This window comes from Thamnophis elegans, chromosome 5, assembly GCF_009769535.1.
Source record: "Thamnophis elegans isolate rThaEle1 chromosome 5, rThaEle1.pri, whole genome shotgun sequence".
Classification (NCBI taxonomy): Eukaryota; Metazoa; Chordata; class Lepidosauria; order Squamata; family Colubridae; genus Thamnophis; species Thamnophis elegans.
Window position 1 is genome coordinate 46072023 of NC_045545.1, and position 20685 is coordinate 46092707.

General features: G+C 42.9%; 1 protein-coding gene across 2 annotated transcripts in view; it reads right to left on the reverse strand.

Annotated features, from left to right (window-relative positions):
• Positions 1-2059: 2059 nt before the first annotated feature.
• The window catches only part of CELSR2 (cadherin EGF LAG seven-pass G-type receptor 2), a 118510-nt gene continuing 99884 nt past the window's right edge, over positions 2060-20685 (reverse strand). The window contains exons 22-35 of one of the 2 annotated variants that reach the window (XM_032218438.1): positions 20032-20199; positions 19788-19914; positions 19279-19479; positions 18731-18905; positions 17129-17241; positions 14748-14827; positions 14216-14342; positions 11380-11502; positions 8808-8938; positions 8607-8695; positions 7281-7454; positions 6043-6249; positions 4277-4520; positions 2060-3488 (exon numbers count right to left, since the gene is read on the reverse strand). In XM_032218438.1, coding sequence (XP_032074329.1) covers positions 3467-3488; positions 4277-4520; positions 6043-6249; positions 7281-7454; positions 8607-8695; positions 8808-8938; positions 11380-11502; positions 14216-14342; positions 14748-14827; positions 17129-17241; positions 18731-18905; positions 19279-19479; positions 19788-19914; positions 20032-20199 — 1981 coding nt within the window. In that variant the 3' untranslated portion in view covers positions 2060-3466. Of the gene's footprint in view, positions 3489-4276; positions 4521-6042; positions 6253-7280; positions 7455-8606; positions 8696-8807; positions 8939-11379; positions 11503-14215; positions 14343-14747; positions 14828-17128; positions 17242-18730; positions 18906-19278; positions 19480-19787; positions 19915-20031; positions 20200-20685 lie in introns of both variants that reach the window. The other variant, XM_032218437.1, reaches the window with a different exon arrangement.

Sequence of the window (20685 nt, forward strand, 5' to 3'; positions counted from 1 at the left end):
CAGAGATGCCAAATTTAGGTAAGTGAAGATGTTTCCAATAAGGAAAAAATCCCAAGGCTTCATTTGTTTGATAGCTGCCTTAATGGAGCCCTGACATAAATATAATGCAATGTTGCTTTGAGAAGAATATAATTGCCATGTTTTTATGAAGGAATGGGGCTTTATGGAAGACACTGTAGAGTAGTCATTGATCTTTCCTTCAAACCTTTGTTCGGCATACCAAAACAAAATAAGGATATTCAGGAATAAACTAGCCTCTACCTTAATAGATAGCAATTTGAAAAGGAACCTTTTTGGTTTGCCTTTCCTCGTCCAGGAGTAAGACATGTGTAGTTCCACAAATGCAGCTAATAATTCCCAGCTTTTATCATCTGGGTCGGGAATACCTAGAACTGTAACTTAGTTACATCTGAAAGGCCTAGTGACTTTTTCTTCTGATCTGCTTACTCTAATACCTTTGCATTTCAAGTTGGTCTTCCCCAGTCAATGCCTTTCAGATACATTGGACTACATTCAACAAACTCTAATTTGCATGACTAATGGATCATGCTGGTTCTGGATAATGGGACTTGTAGCACAGACACATCTGAATAGCAGAGGGCTGAGGAAAGCCATCATAGATACGGGATAGCCAAAAGTGTTTCCCATTGCCTGCATTTGGAAGCATCACTTACCATTTTGCATTCACCTATGAGTCAAGTCATGAGGGAAAATGCTTCCAGGGCAACATGGGAAGTCCTCTGGGTTTAAATATTCCTCCTTGCTGCAATAACTGCAACAAGCCATATATTAGGAAGCCAAAGGTTCCTGCCTACAGTTTGCTTCAGTATGAGCAGCAGGAATTGACCAAAATGGTGTTGAACACAACAGCAATACAGGCTCCAGGTAAAGCTTGGACAAATGGCTCTTCTTTTGTACAGACTTTTTTTGGACGGGAGGCGGGGGGTTGTGTCTCCTTTCACTTAACCAGCTAAAGTCAAATGGTTCAGAAGAAACACTCAATGGAAATAACACAGTAGTAGATCATACGCTGAAGAGGCTGGTCTTCATCCCCTGTGACCTACTGGAATGGGACAACTCACCACAGCCAACTTGCCATGGTCAACTCGCTGCAGAATAGTTCAACAATTCAATGTCACTATTTAAAATAATTAAAAAAATATTTTAATTTTTGTCATTCACATTTCATTGTGTCCCTCCTTTGGCATCCTTTCTTTAATGATTCTATTCCACCATTTCTTTGATATCAGTGTAACTCTTGTTGCGCAGTGAATTGTCCCTTGGCGAGTTGGCCATGGCGAATTATCCTGTGTGAGTTGTCGTAGATCTACTTAGCATTGTAGATGCCACTGCAATGCCAAGTTGACCTTATACAGATTTCAGAGAATCACATTCTATGTGTCAAAACATTCCAAGAAAGGTTTTGGAATTGGCAAGTACAGAGGCCACAATAGGCTAAACAGTAATGGACAATATTACTGGAGGTGTTGAAAAAGAAAAGCCTCATTTTCAGCACTCCTTTCTTTGACAAGCCAGGCCATGACAACAGTCAAGTCTCAATGAACCCCTTATTGTGCAAACCTTGGCTAAGTCAATAAAGCGCATCAGATTCTGCACCCAGCTAACAAGATTTAACATTGCTATAAAGCATGACCCTTCCCCTCAAGGGCTTTTCAGCTATTTAAATTAGAACATCCTTCAGCAATGGTCAAATGAAAAACAAAAATAAAAACAGGTCAAAGTAACAGTGCCTTCACCCTCCCCAAGCTGTCCCCCTCTTCCCACTCTCCCTTAGCAGAAAAGACTCTTTCCCGGTGAATGTCGTTATAAAAAAAGTACTTTCCAAAAGGACCAACATGAAAATCCCCATTATGAGCAGGCATCAGGACTTGGCTGAGTGTAGAAAAAATGAAGGCTTCTGAGGCAGAAAGGCAGCAGCCTGTTGGCGTGAGAGCCAGGCGCTTTTGGGAGACATCAAGGCAGCGTTCAGTAGCAACAGGGGGACACGTGCTGACTGGCTGGGAGGAGCAGGAGGCGGGACTTTTTTCTTTTTGTCATTTTCTACGAAAATAATTGCAGCATGGACTGATGGCTCAGCAGGCCACGCCCGTGGCGCTCAACACCTTATGGGCTGCCTCTTGGGAGCATTCCGATGGGGCCAAGTTCCTGGAATGGTGAGCTGAGCTTGGAGAATTGGCTGTCAAACAAAGCAGTTTGAAAGTAACCATGATCCAAGGAGGAACGTTTCCATTGATGCCAGTGGACATGCTGGTCCTCTGTCCCTGATCCCACTGCAATCTGAAGCACCCAAGGCTGGAGTAAGCAACTTGCCAGAGAAGAGCAAGATCCACAGCTGACGCTCAACTGTACAGTCCATGAATGTAGGCAGCGTGATGGCGATGAACATCCTGGGGAGATGGCTAGCAGGTCTGGAACAAGCCTACTCTTTCAACATTTTTTAAAAAAACCTTTCCTTAAGCCAGAAAAGTGCAACTGGTGGAACTGGTGCTACCCTGCAGGACAGCATTCTGGAAAAGCTATTTGGATGATTAATTTCTTTCCTATTCTATAATTGCTTAGTATGGCAAAACCAAGATGCTAGATTCCCATTTTTCAGTGCGTGCCAGAGAGCCCGAGATTGAAGTGCACCCTGGATTAAGTATGCTTCAATTGCACCTTGGAAGGTGTGTTTAGATGCACGCTGCTGGATCAGAAAAAAACCATGACCATGGCTGGTGGACACACATATGCTGCAAAGGGAGGCTCTGGGTTGTGCCTCCAGATGCAACGCAAAGCCAGCTGTGGTTCTTACGGAATGTAGGCCTCACACGCGTCCTCTGCACAGCCAGGTCTGCTACACCCTACAGCTTCCATTTAAAAGGTGCTATTTCCCTCCATCCTAGGAGAAGCCCAGGATGGTGTCCCTCCAAAACTAGGCTGATCCTGGTTTGTTACTCGAGTCAAAACATACAGTTCTTGGTGACTCCTAGTTGCAGCCATCTTCAAGCATACTGGCCCCTAGCTCCACCCCATTGTCAAATATTCAATGAAAACATCTGCACAGTAATACATCATGTCCACATGGTGGCTGCTGAGGCTCCCCCAGACCAATTTTGACAAAGAAAAAAATATATATATTCCAGACACGCAGCACTTCCAGACTGGGCAACAAAGCATGAAAATCCCTGAAGACGTGGAGGTGGTTAAGTTTATGTTCTTTCAGTCCATTTTAGAATGATCCAAAGTGCATCTGTTCGACAAGGTCCGCCTCCTGGAACCCGCTGTTCCCCCCCGGGGGGGTGGGGGGGCAGGTCACTTTTCATTTGGCACTACATACCACTGTCCAGCTCCCTGGGCCAGGCCGGGCTGACGGAGACAACATTCCTCGCTGTGGTTTGAGAGCAATCCTGGCTCCCAGACTGACCAAACGTGTGTGAGAGACAGAGAGAGCCTGGTGCATGCGACATCAGATTGAGGTTTCATCGCTCCTGCTCAGTGATCAAACACAAAGCGAGACAGGACAGGGGGAACACAAACACATGAGTGTGGTCATGAGCAGGTTTGAGCAAAGCACCCCCCCTGGGGCTTGTGTGTTAATGGAGGAAATTAAAAAACAGAAATCTGGGCGATTGAAGCGAGAGGTGAGAGAACAAGAAACAGAGAAGGGAGGAGAGGAGGAGGAGAAGGGGGTTAGTGCAAGAGAGCTCAGGAGGAAGTTAGAACAGGATAGCATCCCCCCATTCCCCCATCACATTACTGAAGATGGTACGTGGGCTGAATCCCACAGCATCTCACAGGAGCAGCTGAGTACTTCTCAGGGACTTTAATTCTGACCATGCTCCTCTGCCCCTTGGGCAAGCTACAGGGTAACCCTGGGCTTTAAAAACTCCCTTTCCCACCTAAGAAGGAGATGGCTGCATCCTGCCTTTCAAATTCTGAGCTACATCCAGCTAAGGGGTTATAGTCTGGGCCCAAAGCCAGAGGAATATATTCTTCAAGGATGGGATCCCTCCCCCAACTCCCAAGGTCAGTGAAATATTAAATGACTTTTATAACACAGGAGGAATCCAGGGAATTGTAAGTAGATAGACCTTATTCTTAAAGGCACAGCCTGGGAATAAAGGTGGGGGCAACTATGAAATATAACAAAATATCAGCCTGAGAGATCAGAAGCACCAGATCTGGTGGATGGACAAGAGGCTTCACAGAGGCAGCAGGTTGTCACATGCAAACCACCAAGGACAGGCGAGCAAGAAAAAGGCTCGGCCATACTCACTCGGAGCCTGAAGAGTCCTCATCCACTGTGCCAGTCTTTATACTCATGGTGATAGGTGTAAGGCCATTGAGCTGCTCCTGTAGGGTTTGTCGGGGTCGGGGTACCCCACCCCCACGGCTGCCATCACTCCCCGAAGAACCATGCAATGATACCATCCCTGAGCGGCAGCTGGAGAGCTTGTTATGGATGCGCTGGATGCTGCTCTTCTCACTGATGGGTGGCAGGTATTTTTTCTTTAAAATGCCTGAGGGCAGAAGATTCAGAGTCAAACAAAAAACACACAATTTCTTGCTACAGTCAGGAAACCAAGGCCAGAGGATATGACTACTTGTCTCTATGGATAGAGGTGTGGGCTCCATGATGTTCTACTTCAGGAGCATCAAACTCAATTCTATTATAGGGCCGCATCAGGGTTGTGTTTGATCTCAGGGGGCTGGGGTGGGTGAGGTAGAGTGGGTGTGGCCTGCTCAATGTCACTGATGTCGGGGGCGCCTGTGGCGGCCCGAGCACTCTGCCAGCGAGCTCTGTTTCCGGCTACGGTGGCCTCCTATAACCCTCTCTGCCAGGGAAAACGTAGTTTGGGAGGGCCACACGCACCTTCCTCCACCTCCCTCAAGCTCCATTTTCACTGGCAGAAGGTTGCAGGAGCCATCACAGCTGGAAACACAGCTTGGGAGCCTGTTTTTGTTGGCAGAGGTACCATGGGCCAGTCCCTCATTCTTTCCAGGGTTGCCCTGTGGGCCAGATGTAAGCACCCCTGTTCTACTTGTAAAAAACAAAACGCAGAGCTGTGTCCATTTTCATCTCCAAACCTTAAAGGCACCAGGATCCAATCCTCTTGGTAAATTAAAATGGTCTTGAAATTAATGACTAAAGGCTATCTGGTGTTTTTTTTTTTCTTCATCATATTATCACATCCCATGGTCTTAGGCCCACCTGGAGCAAGATCTTAAAATAAATCAGATTTTTTTTGTGTCATTTCTATGTTGATAATTTGGAGAACATTCATTCCAGTGCAGTCTTTAACTTTACAAGAATTGCCATTGCCAGCTTATCTGTATAATGTATATAAACTCTTATAAATTAGTATTATGGAGCTTTCTCACCAAAGACTGCAATGACACATTATTTCTGCCCAAAGAGAGCTAGTTTTATTAACAGGAAAATTAATCATAACCAATATTGTATCTCTTAATAGGCACTGCAGTTTATGCTCTATAAATGAATTACCATGATGCTTAAATTTAATATATTTATATTAATATTGGTAATGGAGCTCTTTTCTTTCATTATTAACTGCTTATGCTGTCTGTATAGGATTCCAATAGGCATTAAAATGATGGAAGAACAGCCTGTTCCCAGCATTTTCTATAGGCCCAATCTTATTTCTAGTCCATCCAGGGTGAATACCAAAGAATGACACACAATTAGATTCGTTGATTAAAAGGTTACTAAAAGGTCATGTCCTATAAAGCTAAATTCTGTACTACTGTGTCACACCAGAGAAAATGCTTGTTTGCAAAACATTTTTACATTTTTTGTTTGCTTCCAATCATACAGAGAGGCAAGACATTATTTCTATTAATTCCCACAATTCACATACACCTAATCTATATTTATCTGGTCTGAGAGACTTAAGATGCTGAATTCACTCCTGAATAAGAGCAATTGCAAAATGCAACTTGGTATTTAGTGCAATTCAAGAGAAAATGGCTAGGGTAAAACAGACCAGTCGGTGTTACAGTTCCCAGAATCTAACTTTTTACCTTTCTGGGGCTGAGCAGTGGGGTGAGGCAGTGAGCCCAAGATGCCCTCTCCATTCTCTCTGGCCAACTCCTCTGTCAGTCCCAGCCGGTCATTCTTACCCATTGGTTCTACCCGCAGCGACTCTGAGCCAGGGTGGCCATCGCTCTCACTGGCAGTGGTTACAAAGTCACCCGGCCAATAAGGTTTTCCAGGTCCAGAGATGTTATCTACTGAGAAAGCAGAAGATGATTGTGGATTTCAACATTTGTCCCTATATCTGCTCTCCTGACTTTTTAACAGCCCCAATGAAGAGCTTAACTGAAGAGCCTCTGCCCAGGGAGATGTAACCAGAGGTGGGATTCAGCCAATTTGCACCTGTTCAGGAGAACCGGTTGTTGGAAGAAAACTCATTTTATTTTTTTCCACTTTAGAGGAAGGAAATCCTATGAGGAAGGAAACATTCTGGTGTTGTTTTTAGCATAATCTTTATTGCCCTGATTACAGAAACTGCCTCTCCGGTTAACCCTTATTACATTGTAACAGCTAAGGCGAAGCGTCCATCGACGTGAGTGATGTTGAGTTGGCCATGCCCATTCAGTCACATGACCACCAAGCCAGGCCTACCCAGCTGGTCATTAGGGCAGAGAACCAGTTGTTAAATTATTTGAATCCCACCACTGGATGTAACCAATATAAAAATGCATGATGAGACCCAGAGAAAAACTATACTGAAGGAGTTTTGTCCTGTCTTCACTATTCTGGAAGCAATCTTAGTGAGCAAGCTTTGCACTTTTCTCTCCCTTTGTCACATCATTTGCATGTTTATATCAGCTCTCTTTAGCAGCTCTTGAAAACATGCAAGGAGAAGAGACATCAATGCCACTGTTGAGGATTATGGTAAATCACAGTTTTCACTGACAGGGAAGAACTAACAATAAAGTGGTTTACATGAAAAAATAAACTTGTTCTGTACGTAACTGAGATTATACCTGTCTTATCTCAATGGACAATTTTGCATAGTTTTAAAGCATCTGTAACTTACAGAAGCTGAGTTTGATTACACTCCTTACTCAAGCATTACAGTTCCCTGGAGTCACTATAGCAATGGTCTATCCACCACACAATCACAGAAATTTTAGAATGATGAAGATGAGTTGAAACTTCTTTGTAATCTGGATAAAGTCTGATCTAGTGTTGGCTCCATCCCTCCCTCCAGTTTTAGTGAGCTATTCCTGGAGCTGCCCTTGTCTAGCATTACCCTTTGGAGTGCTGAGTGATGGCAGCTTCTCATTGTTAGGACACAGTAAGTTCTCCCAGCAGGGTTCCTTGGGAAATTCTTCGTCCTCTTCACTGTCAGAGGAATGGGTGGAAGCAAAGGAACCACTCTGGTCATCCTCCATGGAAAGGTCACTATCTGAATCAGTATCACGTTCTGTGCCGAAAAAGGGCAGGGAGGGAGGGAGACAAATAGTAATCAGACTGCATTAATAGTGCATCCATTCTTCACTCACCTGTTCTCCAGTCTCAACTTGTACCAGATTCTCATGTCAGAGAATCTTAATGGTCCAAATCGGTTATTTAAGAACTATCTTCACAAATCAGGGGATTATAGCATGCAATTAAATTGTTCTCTTGTACATGCATTTTTGTGCAAGCTCAGTCTATGTAGTGGCTATAGTGTCCAATTACATTAGTGGCCAAAATTGTGGAAATCATTTGGGGAAAGTGTATTTTAACGCCATCACTACCAAACAGGGTCTCATCACTCCAAATAACACTGTCCCATTGCTCCTCTGTCCAGGTACCATGGGTTTTAGCCCAGTTTAGTCTTTTCAACCTTTGTTTTAGAGATAAAAGTGGCTTTTTTGTGGAATTCTAGATTTTAGGCCAAATTCCTGCAGTCTGCACTGAACAGTTCTTGCACTCAACTTCACATTGCATTGCACTATTTCATAAGGAATGGGATAGAGTCTATGAAAAAGGCAACTATCCATCTATAAAAAGTCCCACAGACACGTAATGGCCTGGCTTGTCATTTCTGTATGCAAACAAAGACAATGCTCATTTTAATCTGCCTTTCTCTTTTGGAATAAAACAGTTTTAGCACAGCAAAGCAAATAGAAGAAAATTGAGGTGCAATTCTATGAAGATATCATTGAGTTTTATGGGATTTACAGATATAATATGCATATAACAACATGAAATATACTAAGTTGCAACTTTATGGATTTACTACATTCTCAGTCCTAGCACATATTTAACTTTGACTAGACTCTGAGAAACATGAGGAGAAAGAATTGTGATTTTTTTTTTGTTCACATGTAATCACCATTGGTGTCCAAAATCCTAGACCATTTAAAGAAGGTAGAATTTAAAAAAAGCAGAGTTGGAAGGGACCTTGGAGGTCTTCTTGGAGGTGATCAGGAAGTTGAGGGGGGGGAAACAAGAAAAGGACTACATGGAAATGAGAAACACTGTAGCTTTAAGAAGCAAGTTATAAGGCATGCTATCAATTGAAGGCAATTCATAAGCCCAGAGTGAGAGACAATTCTGTCCAGAACTTGTCCAATTCACTTCCTCTCACCATTGTTCTGATCCTTGTCTTCCAAGAACAAAGAATTGGGATCTGCAGGCCCAATGTGTACCTGGCTATTGTTCAAGCCAGACTCCTCCCTGTGAACAGAAAATAGAGGATTTGATAGCTGTCAAGGTTCCACAATACAGGCAGCAAGACCTATACAATGGGGTAAGGAAAGAGTTTATACATTCTTTACATCGGCATTACCTGAGCACAAAAGGGATGTAGCTGTGGTGACTCTTGCCTGAGCGGACAGTGCTATGCAAGGAACCAGTGGAGTCCCCAAATGGCGTATGGTACAATTGCCCATCCACGTAGGTATTGTTGCAAATATAAGCCTGTTGACATCAGAATAATATGGGAGAGAAAGCAATTAATTGCAGCAGAGAGGCAAGGGGTAATTTGATGAGTCCCTTCAATACACACACACACACGTGTGTGTGTGTGTGTGTGTGTGTGTGTGTGTTTGTAGATTTTCACAAGTGTAGCTATGCTGATCTTCTTGTATTCGGGTCTTTCCCCGTGTAAGATTGAGATTGTCTTGGCAACGTTTTGGTGAGGTCTCACTTGCCATCTTCAGGCTGGTGTTTTGGGCTTAAAGTGTGATCGGAGCTGCCGTCTTTCTATAAATCTTGGTGTGTGTGTGTGGAACTAATGCCTTAGATAAATCTGAACACAAACCCAAACTCTGGCTTAGATATGTTGATGACACTTTCATGATTTGGCCACATGGGAAAGAAAAACTGGACAACTTCCTCACACATCTCAACAGCCTACACCCCAAAATAAAATTTACTATGGAAATAGAAGCAAACAACCAACTTCCCTTTCTGGATGTCCTAATCTACAAAAAACCCAATGGCTCCCTAGGACACACCATCTACCAGAAAAAAACACACACCAATTGCTACTTAAACATACAATCCCATCACCACCCTGCACAGATTAACTCTGTAGCGAAGACCCTCATCTCCAGAACCAAACGCTGAGCCAACAAAGACCACCTGAAAACTGAATTACACACTCTCACAAATGTATTAATCTCCAACGGATTCCAAAGAAAAACAATTACCAACCTAATCCAAAGGGAGACTCCCCCCCAAAACCGAGACACAGAACAGGACAACGGCATTGCCCTCCTCCCTTACATCAAAGGCACCACAGATAAAATCAGCAAAATTCTCCACAAACACAATATCAAGACAGCCTTCAACACTGACCAAAAAATAGCCAACATCTTAAGAAACCCCAAAGACAAAATCCAGCTATAAAACCAAGGAGTCTATGAAATACCATGCAAAATCTGCCCTGCAACATACATAGGACAAATGAACAGGAGAATAAATGCACACATCACAAAACACAAGAACTTAGTAAGAAAAAAAGGAAAAACTTCCTCCCTTTTCTAGCACATTTGAAGGAACCAAATTAATCTCCAAAACTGAACACTTCAGCAAGAAAATAATTATGGAAGCTATCAAAATAGAGAAATACCCACACAACATGAATAAATGTGATGATACCTCCCACCTACCAGATATCTGGAAACCAGCTCTAGTCAACAAACTAGCCCCACCCACTACCCAGGCGGTTACAATACAAAACAACAATGGACACACAACCAGAACCAATCAGCACCATACACCCCCACCAAGATTTATAGAAAGACGGCAGCTTCGACCATGCTTTAAGCCGAAAACACCAGCCTGAAGATGGCGAGTGAGACCTGGCCATATATATAGTATATATACAATGTGTGTGTATATATACATTTGGTGTTCACCAATTAGACTAAAGATCTGAGTATTTTTTGTCAGCACAGCTCTCAGTTCTGGACTTCATATCTTCCACTGAGCCAACATTGCTCATCTACTTGACCATTGATCTCTTTTATTTTAGAAGTCTCCCATCATGTGGTGTAATGATTTGGCTCCCATGTTGAGAGAGGAGACACACACGTTGCTTCCGCGGTTCAAAATGGCATTTAAAATGACTGGCTTTGTTCCGCGTGCAGGCAGAATGCCCCAGTGGCCAATCAGAAACACAGATATGATCACATATCATGGAACTACATTTCCCATAAGGAAGTCTCTGCCTACATTTCCCAGGAGGTAGTTTCTTAAAGGAGACAGCTCTTAATTCCTACACTATCTAAAAATGCTGCGGGCGGCACAGACTCTTTTCTCAATGCTAGCAGTGTGTTTCTTTTCACAGGCATTCGTTCACTAGTTGTTCCTTGGAATCTGTTGCCAAAACTCATCTTTGCTATAAGAAATCAGACCACTTTTTTCCTGTTATATTCTGGATATAAAAGTTCAGAAGATGACCTGAAAGCAGGTTATAGAATATTGTGCATGCCATCTGATCCAAGAAACACAAAATTCAGAGATGAACCTCAGTTTTCATGAAATTACTCTGTTTTAAGTGTGACAGTTGGTTGTGAAAAGATCTGAGTGCTCAAGCTGTCAAACCTGGAGATTGTATATAATTTGGCTTCAGTGTGCCTTCTATAATACTATTAAAAGGAGAATCAGTTAGGCAAAACATGAAAATATATGCATGTTTGCTTCATTGCCAGTGGCTTCATTGTCATCTCTTGATGCAGAATATGACTTAAAATTTTGAACTGGAGCAAAATGCCAACTCCAGGTCAAAGTTTTGTTTATTTTGCCTTTTAAGATCAGTGTCAAATTCTGCAACAAATTACCCATAGTTTTCTACTCAAAGGTATTATTGGCCCTCAGTGAGCCTAGGAAAAGAACTGCCTTGAAATACTCACTGCTGTCAAGGTAGATTTGGTAGTGAGTGTAGGATCAGTGCTGTGCTTCTTTCCACAAATAGATCTGAGAGCCTTTCTCACTTCTTTAGATAAGATGACACAGAGGAGAAAGATTAAAGGTCCCTATGGAACAATAAGAGAATAAGCAATGAATGACATCCTCATGGCTTCCAAGCTTCATAATGCTTATTTGTTTCTTAGACTTATATCTTGCTCGTCCTTCAAGAGCTCAAGGCAGCTGAGGTCTCTGTGGAGATCTCTTCACTGTATCTCCACAATAGGAATGCTGTGAGACAGGTTGTGCTGAGAGAGAGAATGACTAGTCCAAAGTCATCATGCATTTCCATGCTAACGGGGTTCCTAGACCTGGGTCTCCTTAGTATTGGTCCAGCAATTTAACCAATTGTATCATTCTGGGTTTCCAAAGCATTATAGTAAGGGAAAGCCAGTAGCCTAATTTGCAGACTTACTTTCTATTTTTTTAAGTTTTTATTTATTTTTTATTCTTTTACTTACAATTATAGGTATACATTCACAGTTATTCTTCTTTACATTTGTCATTCTTATACATTTAATATCCAATTTAAAAGATTATAATATACAGTTTGGGTTGCTTTATTTACCATCCCATCCGCCTGTTTTAACACCACCTTATTTCCCATTTCTTTTCTCCCTCCCTCCCTTCTCTACTTTCTTCCTTCCTCCTCTCCTTCCCCTTCCTTCTTCCCTTACCTCTCCCCTACTCCTACTCTTCCTCTTCCCCTTCCAACTCTCTTTCCTTCTCCTTCTCTCCTCTCCACTGTCCTCTCCTTACCTCTTTCTTCCCTTCCTTGCTTCTTCTCATCCTCTCCTCCTCTCTCCCTTTTTTCTGTTATTATAGGGGTCTCTTTCAAATCTCAATTTATGTTTTCTTGGGATGGAATTTCCACAAACCCAAATATAGTTTAGTATCACTTCTTATTCCCTCCCTTCACCAATCTATCCTAACTATTTCCGCTCCCTTTATATCTCATTCTTGAATATATACACAAGTGTATATTTAGCACTTTCTTTCCTGTTTTCCCCCTCCCGCCTTTCCCATTTAATAGTGTATCATCTGGGTTCTGTATCTTCCCCTACTTTCTTTTCTAGATTCCTTAGTTACTTTCTATTTTCAATCCTACATGGTCTTTATTATTTTTGTTTCATATATTTCTTCCCACTCATAAACAGCAAATTTTTTCTTCTGAACAACTACAAAAGGTTGTATTAAACTCTTTAAGATTTGACTGGGCTTCAACAATTTCTACACCAAGAATAATTGTTGCTTTTATTTATAAGATTTGCTCTAGTAGGGGAATATACTTGGGAAAATAACAGTAGTTGTAAAAAAGAAAAATGTTCTTTTTGCATCTTTTTATTATGACTAGAGAGCAATAGTTTTGGTAAAAATGCTATTTTAAATCATCATTTACTAATTATTTAGTGAAAAAGATCTCTGAGTATGCGTGAACCTACATGAAATCTATACACATCCAAATATTTGGAGCAACAAAGGGAAGCTTTTTTTAAAATATATGTACGTACGTACGTACGTATGTACGTACGTACGTACGTACGTACGTACGTACGTACGTACATACATACATACATACATATATATATATATATATATATATATATACATATATATATATATATATATGGAAATTAAAATCCTGTTGTTCTATAGGGCTCAATCATTTTGAGAGGCAAAGAGCTCAAGAATATAGGTAAAGGTAAAGGTTCCCCTCAGACATACGTGCTAGTCATTCCCGACTCTAGGGGGGTGCTTATCTCTCTTTCAAGGCCGAAGAGCCAGCGCTATCTGAAGAAGTCTCTGTGGTCATATGGCCGGCATGACTAAACACCGAAGGCACATGGAACGCTGTTACCTTCCCACCAAAGTGGTTCCTATTTTTCTACTTGCATTTTTCTTTTTTCTTTTTTCAAAATACTTTTTTTATTTTCTATTTTCATAACATATAATCACATGTATACTATTATATAGCCAGTATCATATTGTATTAAGTAATAATTACATCAGTTCCTCTTGCCATCAACTCCCAGAAAAATAAAAACCAGTTATTAGCTATTAGCTAATAATCTACTTGCATTTTCACATGCTTTCAAACTGCTAGGTTGGCAGAATCTGGGACAAGTAACAGGAGCTCATTCTGTTATGCAATGCTAGGGATTTGAACCGCAGAACTGCCGACCTTTCTGATTGACAAGCTCAGTGTCTTAGTCACTGAGCCACTGCGTCTCTCAAGAATATAAGGACTGATTTATTTCAAAGGTTTAAAACATGTGGTCCAAATGCTGTTTAAATTCTGTTTATGTTTCCCAGTACACGTCCAGAAACTGTTTCATCTTTTAAAAGATTCCAACCCATTGAAAAAACTAGTTCTTCTTCCCTTGCTAATAGGAAAGCGCTTGATGTGTCTAATACAGGCTCATGATCAATGAAATCTGCATGCGCCCTGCTCCAATTGCCAAACAGAGGTCAATCGTACTCAAAAAGCCACATGAAATTCCAAATATATATATATATATATATATATATATATATATATATATATATATATATATATATATATATATATATATATATATCAATTTTGGTCTGGTTCTTCAATTTCTATTACTGTATGAAATTGAGATAAACGAGTTCTTGGAGAAAAGGGAAAATGGTGGAAACAAAATTGAACTGGGGGAATTGATAACAGCTCAATATTATTGAGCAAATGCTGACTGGCCTGTGAAAATTCCATTCCAATGTGTGCTATTGTGCTATGTCCTGATATATCCAAGTTACCTGGAAGCAGTTGAAGCCCACAAAGAGATAGTGGAAGAGGATGGCATCACTGTTGATAGACAGCAGAGCCAGCAACCAGGTGACACTCATGATCAGCAGAGAGATGAAGCCCGACCGTAGACCAGAGCTATAGTAGAGAAAGAGTACAGTCAGTGTGGGCAACAACCCCCAAGTCTCATGGGTAGAATATGAATAAACTTGATTCTCTTGACTGACTCTGGGACATGGCCTCCATTGACTTTGCAAATACTACCTAGTTCTGCACTTATATAGGACTGGTCCCACAATTCCAACAAAAATATTGGAAGCATTGACTACTGGGATACATCAATGCTAAGTCAGAAAATGGAAAGCAGGAGACAGAATAACTTAGTAGGGTAAAATAAGGTGGAGACAATAACAAAGGTGATAACTCAGAGGAAAGGCACATAGGATCAAAAAAGTAGAAATCATGCTGCAGGGATATGGAAGAATAGTTAAAAGCTCATAATCATTGAAAAGGGTAGTTGTGCATGAACAATGCCAGACTCACACTGTCCCCTTCTTCTCAAAACCTTGCTGTTGAGCTGCACAAGTGGCCTTGGTGGCCAGGACATAGAGGAAGACGCTCATCTATAGAATGAAAGAGGGAAAAGTTTAATACTAAATTTCACTAATAGTGCATCCTCCCAAATCTGAAATATTTTAAATACTGTATCAATCCCTCTTTCTTGGCAGTGCCCTTTCCTGGTTCTTGCAAAGATCAGTTCTTTTTTATAAGAGTCTTATACCTAGCACCAGCACTGATGATGTTACCTAGATAATTGCGAGTGATTCTGGGTGCGCCTTGGTACACCCATGTTACACCTATCCTCCGCGAGCTGCACTGGCTGCCTATTGGTCTCTGGATATGCTTCAAGGCGCTAGTCGTCACTTATAAAGCCCTACATGGTAATGGACCTGGGTACTTGAGAGACCGCCTCCTGCCGATTACCTCCCAAAGACCCATTAGATCCCACAGATTAGGCCTCCTCCGAATTCCATCTGCCGGCGAATGCCGGCTGTTGACCACCCGGAGGAGGGCCTTCTCTGTGGCTGCTCCGGCCCTCTGGAATGATCTCTCCATGGAGATTCGGACCCTCGCCACCCTTCAGGCTTTCCGTAAAGGTTTAGGTTTAGGTTTAGGTTTATTGGGATTTATATGCCGCCCTTTTCCCTGAGGGGACTCAGGGCGGCTTACAACCACAGGGGAGGGGGGTGTAAGGTCAGAAACAAAACAATATGTGCACAAAGAAAAAATAATAAAACACAACTTTCATTCAGCAATCAAACACTCGGGCGGGTAATTGGAAACCTATCCCCAGGCCTGCTGGGAGAGCCAGATCTTGAGGGCTGTGCGGAAGGTCTGGATAGTGGTGAGGGTACGGATCTCCATGGGGAGCTCGTTCCACAGGGTCGGGGCAGCAACAGAAAAGGCTCTCCTCCGTGTGGTCGCCAGTCGACATTGACTGGCAGATGGGATTCGGAGGAGGCCCAGTCTGTGCGATCTAATTGGTCGATTTAGGGAGGTAATCGGCAGAAGGCGGTCTCTCAAGTACCCAGATCCACTACCATGGAGTGCTTTAAAGATGGTCATCAGTATCCTGAAGCGCACCCGGAGACCAACAGGTAGCCAGTGCAGCTCGCGGAGGACAGGTGTAACGTGGGCGAACCGCGGTGCGCCCACTATCACTCGCGCGGCTGCATTTTGGACTAGCTGTAGTCGCCGGATGCACCTCAAGGGCAACCCCATGTAGAGCCCATTGCAGTATTCCAGTCTAGAGATCACAAGGGCTCGAGTGACTGTTGTGAGAGCCCCCCGGTCTAGGTAGGGCCGCAACTGGCGGACCAGGCGAACCTGGGCAAATGCCCCCCTGGTCACAGCCGACAGCTGGTGATCAAAAGTCAGCTGTGGATCCAGGAGGACTCCTAAGTTGCGGACCCTATCTGAGGGGTATAAAATTTGACCCCCCAGCCTAAGCGTTGGTGTATTAGCCAAATTATTGGGGGGGAAGCACAACAGCCACTCGGTCTTATCCGGGTTGAGTACCAGTTTGTTAGCACTCATCCAGTTCTTAACGGCCTCCAAACCCTGGTTCATCACGTCCACCGCTTCATTGAGTTGGCACGGGGCGGACAGATACAATTGCGTATCGTCCGCATATTGATGGTATTTTATCCCGTGCCTCCGTTAAGACCTGGCTGTTCCAGCAGGCCTGGGGCTGTTGAGTTCCACCCCTACTCGAATTGGTTGTGCTTGTTGTGACTTTTTAAATTGTTTTCTATTGTTGTTTTGTTTCTGTTTTACTCTTTGTATTTGTTCCTCTTCCCTCTTGGTTTGTCAGCCGCCCTGAGTCCCTTTGGGAATAGGGTGGCATACAAGTCGAATAAACCACTAAACCAACCACCACTTAAGGTATTGAAATGTCTGCCAAAAAAAAAAAAAAAACAAGCAAGCTCAGAGAACACCAAGGACCCCTCAGTTTTATAACTGTTGTATGATTGATTGGGAAACTTGTGTAACCCATCATCTGAGGTTCCTGTTGGAGCAAGGGAAGATCTGCAATTCTGGGCAATGCTTCTCAGCCTTCATTGCATCTTCAGTCCGTTGACCAAGAACATTGTTTTCCAAGTTATTCAGATTATTTCAGATGGAAAAATAAAACGGCAGAACTAGGCAGTCCTTGACACGCTGGATAAATAAAACTAAACCCTTGCGTAAAAGTAAAAGTTGCCATGTCCATCCTTAAAAAAACCCTCTCTTTTTATCATGCATTTATAATTTACACCCCATGTAAACCAGTAGTAGTCGTATGGAACCAGGCAGCTGTTCCGATAATGTGAAATGTGGGTCTTTTGCCTTTCCTCCCCATATTCCTCTGCTTCTCTACTCACTGCAACAGCAAAAGCAATGGGACCAGCAAAGCTCCAAATCAGAGTATCATAGATGGAGAGCCAGCAAAAGTCTGGGTTTCCATATCCTTCAGGATCCAGGCCCACAGCAAGTCCTAAAGAAAATACCACACAAAACAATCAATAAAGAGGAAACATAAATCCTTAAACGTTTCATCTACTCTATAGCTAGAAGATTGTCACTTAGGCAGAAAGTTGGAATTGAACGAACTTTGACAGGACAGTATTAAGGTTTTGATTGTCATCTCTCCTGCATGGCATGGGTCCAGACTACTTGAGCAACAGTCTGATCCAGATGGGACTCGCCCACCCCACCCATGCCAGCAGGGGGCATCTCCTCCCTGAGGTGAGATTGGCTCCCAACCTCCTGACTTTGTGTAATAGCTTTAAGACCTGGTCCTGCCAGATGGCTCTCCTAATGGAAGACCTTCACTCTGGAGGTGGTGGTCTAATCCTATTTCCCTCTCCCCCATGTATCTGGCTCCCTCCTTTGCCATCTTTTGTTCATGATTTTATCTGCTTTAGTATTTTATAATTGATTATTTTAATGTTTTTATGTTGTAAGGTGCCCAAAGTCATTGGGCATAAGATGGGCAGCAAATAAATTTCAAGATAAATAAATAAATAAATAAATAAATAAATAAATAAATATCCTGCTTAAATTGATTCAGTTACCTGTTATAAGACTAGCAGAGGAAGGAACCATTTTATTTTAATAAAATAAGCTATTTTCTTTTTAATAAAACTAGCTGATAATCTGCTGTTGTCTGGGTATTTATTCATAAGAAAGGGGGGGGGGGATGTCCAGACTAAACATAATTTCTAATGTTGGATTTTCCCCTTACCAGAGGGAGCCCCCTTGTGGAGTACTGTGAAGCCATTACCATAGCATAAGTTGTACAGTAGAATCCATTTTATGGCAGTATAATAGAAGCCATCTGAAGCAGGGGTGGGTTTCGACCGGTTCGCACCGGTCCCTGCGATCCGGTTGGTCGCCGAACCCGGAAGTAAGTAACTTCCGGGAACGGCGAAGCCCCCCCCGCGCCCGCGCGCGCCCGCACACCCGCGCCCGCTCCTTACCCGGTTTTTACGAATTCTGCGCTTCTACGCATGTGCAGAATGCATACAGCGCCTGCGCGATCCTCCAGGAGCAGCTGGAGCATCGCGCAGACGCTAGTACGCATGCGCGTGCTGTGCGCATGCACGCACACGCCGTGTGCGTGCGCGAGGACACCGCGTGCGTGCACGAGGACGCCGCCGGCCTCGTTCCAACCGAACCGGTTGGAACGGGACGAGAAACCCACCCCTGATCTGAAGGCACAACAAGCTATATTGTAACATCCCCCCCCCCAGGGGTGTTAGAGGTGTCTTACCCCCCACAGTATTTTTTCCAGAGAGTAAGTCATCTGTGTACTAAGTTTGGTTGAAATTGCTTGAGGCGTTCCAGAGTTATGCTGGAACACACACACACACACACACACACACACAGAGCCATATATATATATATGATTCACAAAGAGTATAATGGCCTCAGAAGAGCCATGGCCATATGCCAGATTATATGAAGTTTAGCGCGGGCCTCACCAGTGATGAATGCTGGCACACCCCATCCGACCATATAATAGAACCGCATCGGGCCATAGTTGATGTCTCGCACTTCACTCAGCATGCGGTAAATATGCAATGCTTCTAGCAATGCCCAGGCAAAGGCACACATGTACAGAAAGTGCAACAGGATGGCAATGACGGTACAGGCAAACTATCAATGAAAGAGACAAAAGAGCAGGATTAGAAACCTGTTCCAAATGTACACAAAACACAAAATGTAATGAACCATTTCACTATATATTCGGAGTTCAGATAGGATATTTTTCTATCTTTGATTTACATTTCCAGGAGCCCCTGCTATTAATTTAAGGCAGTTTTCTTGGCTCTCAAAGGCACCCAAACAAAGAAGGATGCGTGGATGCCAGATAACCCTGTGTGGTTTGTTGGGGAGGAGTGGGATGTCTGACTATTCATTAGCAATAGATAGTAATTATTGTATTGATACTTAGTAGATATGACCATGACTATGAACTTAATCTTTTTAGCAAAGTTTTTTTTCCTCTCCCACCCCTACAGATGCTTACTGGCAGATCAGCCTGGTTGATGCCCAGTAGGAAGACGAGTTCAGAAAAAAATAGCGCAATCACTAGGTTCTTGCGGATGCTTTGTTGATTGGATCGCAGAGTTCGCAATCCAGCCAGGAAGAAGAAAGTAAGCAGGAGGCTGCCCAGCGTCACAGCAATGGAGATATATGTGATCGTCTTCAGGGGTAGGATCTCACCATTCTGGGAGGAACAGAGAATTTATTAATGGATACCCATGCATCTTATTATTTGGTCTGCCTAAAAGCAAGAGCAATTTGATAGTAGAATCAATTATTTCCCTTGACTAAATGTGTTCAAACAGAGGCTAGATAGCTATTTGTTTTGAGTTCCAGCAATGAGTAGGAGGAGCTGTTTGCAGCCCTATGGGTCTAACATCCTTGGCTCCTTAAGGAGCCAAAACCTAACTTCTGCTACTGTGTTATGCTCCCTTCAGAATTCTCCCTTGCCTTATTCTCCTATCCTCATAGTAGAGTCCTTATTTTTCTTACCTCTCTTCGGGAAATGTCCATCAGCACAGCAAAGCTTGTCATATGATTACACTGGCAGTTGACATGCGTTTCATTCCTGAAGACAACCTCACAGCCTTTAGCTGACCAGCCACCAGTCCCACTGACCCTGAAAAATAGCAGAGTCAGCCCGAGGAATCCTGCCCCCCACATCCCAATATCTATTGTTCCCTCCCTATTCATTCTATGGCAGTCCCAGCCATTTTGCCTGGGAAATAGATCTCACAGGATGGAGTGGTTCCAGAAGACACAAATAGGCTTGGTCCGCTCCTCAGTTTCCAACATCCGAAACTGCACAGTGATGGGTTTCTCAAGGGCGCGTTGCATCAATGCGTCATTGTCATGGATGCTGATGCTCACCACTGGGGTGTTGATGATAGGGCGCTTGGGGACTCTGTGGTGACAACAGGGCATTTATTTAGTCATACATTCACCCATCCATTTATTCAATTTCTATAGCTGCTCAACTCAGCCAAGTGACTCTAAGCGGCTTACAATTCTAAAATTATAAAACAATTAAAAAGCATTAAAAGAATAAAAACATCCACAAAGTAAGTACAAACAGCAGCCATGATGATTAATCAACTTATAGTAAAGCCAAATGGCAGCACCCTAAACACGTAAATCAATAAAATATATTTACTTAAATCACTGTTTCCCTTCTGTAAGGTTGAATTCTGCTTACCATTAACCCCACCCCCTCCCCATTTAGTGCTTTCAGACATTTTCTAGGCCTTCAAAAATACAATCAAATCTCTTTCAAATCAATCTTGGCTCTTGGAGATTTAATGATGACATCGATAGCCTTTTTTTTTTTTAGCAACACTACAGACCGAGCTTTGCAATGGCTTCAGGGGATATTTTTTCAACGTCCCAATTT